Source organism: Anopheles marshallii, chromosome 3 (genome assembly GCF_943734725.1).
Source record: "Anopheles marshallii chromosome 3, idAnoMarsDA_429_01, whole genome shotgun sequence".
NCBI classification, from domain to species: Eukaryota; Metazoa; Arthropoda; class Insecta; order Diptera; family Culicidae; genus Anopheles; species Anopheles marshallii.
The window spans coordinates 83,202,000-83,211,914 of NC_071327.1; the positions used below are offsets into that span (position 1 = coordinate 83,202,000).

General features: G+C 39.7%; 2 protein-coding genes across 2 annotated transcripts; one reads left to right on the top strand and one right to left on the bottom strand.

The window, feature by feature from the left end:
* The first annotated feature begins 1,427 nt into the window (after positions 1–1,427).
* LOC128711964 (trifunctional nucleotide phosphoesterase protein YfkN) lies at positions 1,428–4,305 on the top strand. Its single transcript, XM_053806855.1, has 7 exons — positions 1,428–1,559; positions 2,037–2,436; positions 2,501–2,766; positions 2,837–2,959; positions 3,041–3,973; positions 4,050–4,145; positions 4,225–4,305. The coding sequence occupies exons 1-7, from the start codon at positions 1,428–1,430 to the stop codon at positions 4,303–4,305; spliced, it is 2,031 nt and encodes a 676-aa protein (XP_053662830.1).
* Positions 4,306–5,333: 1,028 nt separating this feature from the next.
* On the bottom strand, positions 5,334–5,925 carry LOC128713274 (uncharacterized). Its single transcript, XM_053808132.1, has 3 exons — positions 5,905–5,925; positions 5,743–5,824; positions 5,334–5,671 (listed from the first exon to the last, which is right to left on the bottom strand). The coding sequence occupies exons 1-3, from the start codon at positions 5,923–5,925 to the stop codon at positions 5,334–5,336; spliced, it is 441 nt and encodes a 146-aa protein (XP_053664107.1).
* Between the last annotated feature and the right edge of the window lie 3,990 nt (positions 5,926–9,915).

Genomic DNA, 9,915 nt, shown 5'->3' on the forward strand with positions numbered 1-9,915 from the left:
TGGGAGCCACGAAGGTTGTCAGTAGGGGTGGTCCTCCCGATCTGTTGCAGTGAAGTGTGGAGTCAATATGTAATGCAGTGGGCTCCATCTAGCATTCCGCTCAGCCCCTCCGAGCTTGATCTGCCACTGAGTTCAGGGCCAATGAAGTTCGTAGAACAAAATAAGATTAAGATCCATCTTTCTGTCGGTTGAGTTTATTTTAAAAAAATAATTGGGCTTAACTACGTCTGATATTTAAAACCCTACTCTGACAGGTTGCACCTATTGGAAGAGTAAAAAGTGACTAAATTACATTTTAAGTATGAAAAATAGTACACCCTAAAGATGACTAGCATGTTTATGTTCAACGAAGAGTAAAATAATATATCCAATGTTAATCCAATGAGGCTACCAATGTTATCCTTGATAATTTGTCAAGATAACAATAATCTATGAATCAGATAATAAGGTTTGAAGAAATGAATGGTTCTTTTCAAACAGAACTCAATATGTAGATGTAGTGGACCTTGCACAAACTTGTGTACAAGTTGTAACTGTATTATAATAGAAGAAGTTGGAGTGAATATCCCATGTTGCAGAAACAAATTGATTACTAGCCTACACGAACTGGACACCATAAATTCCTTACACTACTAAACTACATTAATGAACCCCCTTTTTCACACATGCTGTATTGGGCATGGTTTGAACCTTTGATTCAATTCCCGATAAGTATGTTTCATTGCGTCATCGTACGTGAGAGCATGCTGTTTTTGCCAAAGTATGCTCTGTGTAATTGTGTTAGTGTTATGAATGAACAGAGAGAGCACAAGTCTATGTTGCACGCATGCGTCAACGGTGCTGTGAACCAGTATTTTGCGAAAACATATTCTAAGCTTCTTTGGCGAAGGTAACTATCTCAATAGGTGTTGTAATTCATTCGCAAAGCGTATGTTTACCGCGTTTGGAATTTATTTAACTAGCATAAAGTGATACAAAGTGCTGTAATCCAAAATAAGTGTTGTGAAAGATACACAAGCTGTTCTTTTTTATAAGGTGTGATTGTAAACAGTTTGTGACCAAATGTGGAGTGAACAGTGTTGGTTAATATGCACATGCTAGAAGCTAAGCTAAGAAAACATAACCTTCGTGTGATCTGTAACAGAAAATGCTTTAACCATATCGTAAATGTTACTTCACATTTCTTTACTTTGCCAGAATCGTAACCATGCACACGCACCGAACACGCACACGAACGTAGATAAAATTCAAGGTTAAGGTCTTTATCAGAAATTCATGTGCCAAAACGAATAAGGTATTGCTATGTCGTTATACTACACTTTCGATGCCACCCGCAGTTGCAGCATGAAATTAATGAACAAACTCATGGGAAGGTCATCTGTTGAGGGATAAAACGGCGGTTTTGCGTATGAAAACGGAAGCTAAACATGGCTGGTTTCGCATCGAAAGCTGCATTACGTTCCAAATGGAGTGATTTGGTTGAAAGTGGTGCCACAAACATTGAAGCAACAGCCGAGGTTTCTCAGGGGTTGAAACATGTTGTCGGATGGCTAAAACAGGTGTTGTTATTTCACTTAAAACGTTTTTTTATCGGTTAACCGTTCCCCCTAGATAATCCCCTAATACGTTAACGTTTTAATGGCCGTAACTTCGTCTTCGGCGTCCTAAATTAATTGTATCAGTACTTTTCTTTTGTATTAGTGTAACAATTAACGGATAGATGAAACCTAATGTTTGAAAAGTTATGTTTGCCTAAATGAGAATGGCAATATTCGAATGTTTTGGTTTAATTAAATGTGTTTTTTTTTTTTGTTAAAATTATTCGTGGCATTGATTTATGAACTATGTCGCCGTATATAATAGGCATGACAACGCACGTGAAACACACAATTAATATCCCTTTAATGTTCTAGGTGTTCTGATTTCGTACAGTAGCCAGTAACTTTATTTGTGTAAACCATGGTTAAATTTCTTACACTAAGGCCAAACTTCCTAAAATCATATCTGTACCGTTTTTATTATCCAAAATCATGCAGGCATCCGTAGAAGTAAGAGAGGCCGGAAAGAGAGCCGTCTCACAGATACAGAACAATACACCGAGTTTGCTACCGAATCTTCACTCAGCAGCGTTAATTGGCCAGGGGATCGACCGAGACAGTAGCAGCATGATGACCGGTGCTACGGTGGATAAATTAACTATTATACATTACAATGACGTGTACAACATTGATGCAAACAGCAAATCTGAACCAATCGGTGGAGCTGCACGGTTCTGCACGGCAGTTAAATCATTCAATCAACTGAATCCTCTGATTCTATTTAGCGGTGATGCATTTTCCCCAAGCATGCTTAGCACCTTCACAAAAGGAGAACAAATGGTTCCCGTGTTAAATGCCATCGGAACACACTGTGCCGTTTTCGGTAACCATGATTTTGGTAAGAAGATCTGAAGTGTAAAAGAAATAATAAGCTTCCTCATGAAACTAATGATGTTCCACAGATCACGGATTGGATGTTCTTAGCGAATGGGTTGAAAAGACTAATTTTCCCTGGTTGATGTCGAATGTAGTCGATAACGAAACTGGACGACCGTTAGGTGGAGGCAAAATTACTCATATTTTAAATCACAATGAGGTGAAAGTGGGTCTAATTGGTTTGGTGGAGAAGGAGTGGCTGGATACGCTGCCGACGATAGATCCGAACGAAGTAACGTATATTGATTTTATTAAGGCGGGAAACCAACTAGCAGATGAGCTACACAATCAGGTAATTCTGAACGAACCGCAACACTAGTTCAAATGCGATGTTTTTATTCTTATGAATTTTTTTTGCACAGGGTTGTGAAGTTATCATAGCTTTAACCCACATGCGAACGCCTAACGATATTGAGTTGGCCAAACACAGCGGGCACATCGATCTTATATTAGGTGGTCACGATCATGTGTATGAGATATTGAATGTACGTATGCGGCTGTTTTACCCTTTACGATAATACAGCACATTTAATCTATCCTATTTTTCTCCAACTTTCAATTTGCAGATTGATGATACACACGTAATTAAATCGGGTACCGATTTTAGACAATTTTCGAAGATTGGCATTAACCTAGGACGTACTCAGAATGGTAAAATTACGGTCAACGTGGAGAAAGTTGATGTGAATTCTTCGCAGTATTCAGAGGACGTCACATTAAGGGACGAGTTGAAAAAATACTCCGAAACAATTGAATCGAAAATGGATGAAATGTTGGGAATGTTTACAGTAGAATTGGAAGGAAGATTTTCTGCCATTCGTACATCTGAAACCAATCTAGGAAATTGGATTTGTGATGTGGCACTTGCTGCCACTGGCGCCGATTGTGTGATTATTAACTCTGGGACATTTCGTTCTGATCAAATACATCCCGCTGGACCGTTTACGATGCGTGACTTGATCAATATCATACCAATGCAAGACCCATTAATCGTACTAGAAGTTACGGGCAAAATATTGCACGAAGCGCTTGAAAATTCCGTGTCAACGTACCCAAAGTTGGAAGGAAGGTTCCCTCAGATAGCGGGCATGTCATTCGTATTTGACCCAACAAAACGTCCAGGTGAACGAGTAGAACCGAAACTGGTGCGCCTTGGTGATGAATGGTTAAATTTGGAGCAGAAATATACACTATGCATTAAGAGCTATATATATGGCGGATGTGATGGATATACCATGTTTAAAGGATGTCGTGTGCTGCTAGACGACGATGCTGCGCCAGAGCTTGGATTGGCCATCCAGAATCATTTCAAAGCAATCGACATTCGTTTAGGTAAAACGCATCACACTAAACATCGCCAGTCGCTTGTAACTCTGTCACGGCGCCACAGCATGGTACAGATGCTCGAAAACCTTGAGCTAGATGGTCCGACTCCAATCAGGCGAAAGTCTTCCGTAACGATACCCAAAATGGAACACATCAGTAATAATCGGGGCAAGGTAATGGAGCTAGTACAGTTAGAACGATAGCTGTGACTTTGATTTAATTTGTTTCTTATTTCGAATCCCTTTACAGCTTTTACGTCGTGCGTCGCTAGATGATTTGGAACAGAACAGCTGCCAGCTTGCACCATCAATTCAACATAGAATTATTGTCGTGCAGAATGAAGATGTATGATAGAATTGGTTTGTCTACAATTTTAGTGCAACCAGTCTAATTGATCCATCCCTGTTTTTTGTTTCTTCTGCAGCATATTCGAGAAATGATTTTAAGGCGAGAGACTATTGAAAAAAATTTTGTTATCAAGGAAACCGACGAGCTTACCCCGTAAGTTTCTAGTACCGGCCGTGCACATGTCAGAATAATGTAATATACCATAGCCTTAACAGGAATAAACTACGCGAAAAGACGTGCGGATCATTTGTAAAGATATTGTTAGTGTTAAACCTTTTGAATAAACAGATTGTGTGACAATCGATCTGGTTCAGATATTATCTGAAAAAAAAACTCTTTAGATATGGTCTGTAATGTGCTACTGGACGACCGTATATTTTACGAACAAATACATAATGCTGTCCAAGATGCTGAGAAATAGATGTCGCGATCGTATTTGATTTGGGATATAAGAGCTGCTACAAAATCAACCCTTTTTCTAGCAGGTGCCATTAATTTCCCCACCAGCGTGGCATTGATCACTTGCACCAAATTGCGTGATAGTATGCGATAATGATAGCCAATGTAGTAGAAAATCTGCTATCACGTTCAACGATACATGCGAAAGCGGAACAACTGTATGCACGCTGGAGCGTAACTAATGCTATCTGCTAGAAAGATGCTCCCCTGGTATCAGAACTCGGACAACGGCTCGTTGCTTGCACGCTTGCTGCTTGCACAAAATTCATTCGAAAATGACTAGAAGAAGAAACAAAAATAATAAAAATTTAAAATGGCGCTTTATGAAATAATAAACGAATATCGCGATGGAAGCTGGAAGCGGCTGGCATGCAATCGATGAAATGGTAGAATATTGCATTTGTGGACAACATTGCATTTAATTAACAGAAATAATTATTTAAAAAATGGCACGCTTTCGTGTAACAGGGTTGTTTTTATTTGGTAGTTACGTTAAAATATAGAATCTATGAGCAACACGTCTGGTCTGGGTTGAAATCTCGGTTAAACTGTGCTTCTCATGCCAAACCACCACTGTTGGTTCAGGAAACAATTATTTAGTCGTAGGATGTTTGGCATTGCATGATGATTACCACGTGGACCGTTGGTCCAATAGTTGAAAATTTCACATTCACGCGCTTAGTCCTACTTCTAGAACGCGGTAAGCTAATTCGCGCGGTCTACTATTCAGTGAAATTCTTTATCACAGCCGGATTTAACATTCAACCTAAGCAATTTGCCCTTTGACGGAAGCTTCTGGCCGATTTCCTTCAAGCCAGTCGTCATCCTATACAGTAGCACGGTAGAACTTGGATCGCATATCGCCAATATGATGCTTTCTGGCTTCCCACCATCCGGCAAGGTGACTGCTTCTCTGTATGTTTTGAACTGGCCAACGTTCAATTGGCCGGTCGTTAGCGACGGAATGAACAGGTCGAACGCTGAATCCGGTTCTTTCTTCGCGATTAGGTAGAGCAGCTGTAGCTCACTGTCATACCGATACTGTATGTTTGTCATGCGCTTTTCTGTGATGAAGAAATGCATTAAAAACGGGAAAGCATTGATATTAGGACAAGTTCAGCACCGAACGACGTACCTGCCTTGAGATAACAGTAAACACGATACCCCGCATAGCAAAGCGCCCCATCTTTGCAACCTAGAGAGTAAAATGATTTCAACTGCAAGACAGAGTATTACTTTCGTATAAACTTATTTAAATAAACATATAAGCAAACCATTATGTGAATGTTTTACTTACGATTTCGTGAAAATTTACCATCCCATCCCAGAGGTATGTGCCGGCTAATGTTTACAAACGAAACGTCAGATGTTGACGTTTCACGCCGTCAAAAGCTTTCAAGCTGCTCGACTCTTCAAAAAAGCCCAATCTGCCCGAAAAGACTTGAACGTTCGAACGGCATCGAACGGTCAACGACGAACTTTTTCGTGATACTTTTTTAGTATATATTTCATCAGAGGATATTTTTTGTATTGACTCTTTCTTACCTTCTCTTTTAATTTATCAATGTTTCAAATAGTAAACACCGCGTCTAACAGTTTTGTGTTGTGTTCGACTTGCGACTATTTTTATTATAATTACAGAATAAGCAGTTTATAATTATTAATCTTTGTTTTGCTTTTGCTCTTTCCTCCTTCTTTTGTTGTTACTTTTCACGGTCTTGTTGTCCATGTTTTGGATAGTTGTTTTTTTGTGTGTTTTTCTCTCCATCTTCTTTGAGTTGATTACACTATGAGGAGCTTTTGCATTTACCGCTTATTGATGGATCGAGTCATGCTTTGACTAGATTGATTATATGTTCACTTCAATCCACATCTATTGCCTATACTTTTGCTACCTTGCGCTACGGTACCCTCCATCTTTGTTTGAGTTCCGCTTCCAAGGTTTAATGGTGTTGTCGAAAAAGTGAGCGCCACGCCACGTCCTGATGTGTTTTTCTTTGCTGTCCTGTTTTAAAGGAATGCCTCTTTCCTACATAATGTTTTTTGTGGATGTTCGGGGAAGTGGTTATTTCCTTAATTTGGGTTAAAGTTATGGCATGGGCGCTTCTCCTCTCAAAAGGGGAAATTTGTTTAATAGCAAGCTTATCCTTTTATGTGTTGTTGTTATTAAATATTCACCCATTCAATATCGACCTTTTGTGACATGCCGCGCACTCCCAAGCACACGCATTCGCATGTGCACAACGCATATTACTAGTCTAGAAAAATAGATTTGTGGATTTTATGTTTGTTCTCATCACTTATCTTCTGCCACTTTCATGACCATGTTAATCTCTTATTTCTGTATTTGTGTGTGTGTGTGTGTGTGCTATTATATCTGAAGATTCTCATATATTTTCACAATGCCTCTCTTTCGTGGTATTATTTTACTCGCCTTTGGTAAAGAATTATAATTTGTATATCTTTTTGCTCTTTATTCGCCATGGCCAGGGCGGGAGGGTATGTGCGACGGAATGGGATTTTACTCGATAGACACGCGTCCTCACTCTTCCTATATACTTGATCAGCAAAACATCAATTTCTTTCCTTTCGCGCCCAATATGTGGCGCCAGACATATATGTCTACCCAGTGCGCTGTTTGACCAACTTTTATCAATTTGCAGTTTTCAGCCTTCATCATCTTTATTGCAACAGCCCGTCAACTTTTCCAGACCAGAAAGCGCTCTTCAGTAGTCATCATTCATACTATACACATCTTTATTTATTACACCGGTTATTTTGACATTCATGGATTCCCTGCTACCCAGCAGTTGGATAGTCATCGGAATCGTAGATCGTGGAAAACTTGGGGATTAAGGAATGCTAGGGTAGTGTAGAGGAGAATAAGAGAAATAGATCTGCTCCTCTCGCAGGGTACCGTTTGCCTTTTAACACTAGTAACAATGATTGTGAATTAATTACGGCCAGGAGCGAAACGGCTTTCGCTTGTCTAGTATATAACATTTGATACACATCGTCGTAGCAATAGCCTTTACACCAATGGAAAGATGTAAAGCTGGGGAGCGATGAAATCTTATGTTAGTATAAGAGGGCAAAAGGAGTATGCACACGCAAAAACATAACATAGGCATTAAAAATAAATATACACAAACGATGCTTCGGCGGCAGGAGCATCTGCCTGTTAAATAGTATGAATCTGTTTATCTGCTCTTTTTAACCGCGCAGCTTGCCCTTTATGTACATCTAATCGAGTCTCTTTCAAAATAGTAACTAAATAAAGCGTCTCTCAAATCGGTGTTCTTATCGGGGAAAATAAAATGAAAACTAAGCTTAAAATCACACAAATCTATGCTACGGCAAAACACAAACTCTTCACTATCATTGAGCGTAACACAATAACAATAAGAACTTATACATACAGGATGCCCCTGCCACTATCCGGTGGCCGCAGCAAACTTCGAGCAAAGTGATTTATAACATGTTTGTTATGTATAGTTGAAACAATTTGAACAAATGTATACTACACGGAACCTTATTCCTCCGATATGATGACATTCTAAGCACAAAAAATGAAGTCATTTTGAGCGAACGGTAACACAAAATTTGTCTTCTAACTTAAACAACTAAATCACAATTTCCTGTTGTCTAGTAACAAGTTAAAACCATCAGCATCACGTGAAAATTAGAAGCTTCAACTCGTTCCTACTCTGATCATTTTCTCGACAGGAGGCGCGTTTACTCTCAAGTCCTAAAGAACGACTATTATCTGCTCAAATATTGCTGTTTTGTTACCGAATTGAGTCTTGCTGTGTGTTGCATTTAAGCATAAACTGCATTGCTGTGTAAAATGGAAGATTGCATAAATGATATGCCCGCAACGCAAAAGAAATCCTATTCAAACATCTCCGCCACACGGAACTGTGACGCGCTTTTGCATTCTGAGTGAGCAACCATACTAAATCACTATACGAAATGATTATTACCGCAGCGTTAAAATGGTGCTGCTGTTTACTAGTTGTCTACACATCATGCTACACAGGCCAGGAGGGACAAAGGGTGCCGATCAGGGCAGATTCCATTATTGCAATCTACGATTCTATCTATCCAACACTATACTCCATTTGATTTTTGATGCTATTGCTGTGCTGCACAGTAGTACTGTGCACATTTTCTCCAGCACAAAGATTCACTGGTGTTCAATTTTGCATATGTATCTACATCTAAGATCCACTACAGACGTAATTGCCGTTTACTATCAGTGGTTCATAGCTTATCGTATAGGAATCGAATTGTGCTTGAAGGAATCACAGTACTGGTTTACACGTTCACAATCATACTCTATCCGTGTTGCTCTAAAACTCGACTTGCTAATTTCGACATGCTTCTGGGCATGCTTTAGGCCGCTTCTAGCTGGAAAGCTTCCTACAGCCACTAGCAAATAAAATGTAAAACAATACTTTTCAAACACATAAACAACTAGCACGTGCTCGTAGGTTTTTTTGCACAAACCACTGGTTCCAATACTCTCCACTGATTCGATGCTTTTGGTTGAGCTAAGCACTTCATGAGTGGTACCTTAGCTACCAAAGCTATCAGTTTTCGATACCATCATGTTCAATACCATTAGGTGACATAGTACCCAGCACTGTTTCTTCTTCAAGCACACCTCGGTCCACAGCTTCTTGTACAATTGTTTTTTGTTCAACGGTGCAGCAGATAAGTGATCTGAGACTAACAGTGCTTATCTAATGACGACGGAAAGAATGCACTGTTACCGCATGTATCATCAACACACATGCTCAACTTCAACCTTTCGTCAAAACTCGAAACGGAATGCTAATTGCCACCGGATGGAGTACCTCTCACCCAAGCATCCCAGCCTTTGCGTTACCTTCTCTAGAACCGGTAGAAGAGACTAATAATAGCGTTCGGTTGGACGAATTGCTGCTACTGCTTCTAGCGCCCTATATTAGTATGTTCACGGGCGGCATTCCTACCACCGCGGGCACGCTGCAACGGAAGGAATCTTGCTTTTATTGCAATGGAATGGATGGTTTCACACAAACGGGTTCAATCACTTTCGTACACTTACGGACAGAATTTCTATGACCCACTATCGGTTCGTTTCAATTTTATCTCGCCAACCATTTCCTACTTTCTACGATCTACGCCTTTGCTCCTATTTAAGCGTTATGCTTTGTTATTTTCTTCCTTCTAACATAAATAAAAAATATGCTACATTCAGCAAACGGTTTTTTTCTTCAGCTTTGCAATCGTTTCTATCATCTACCTACAGCTTCACACATTG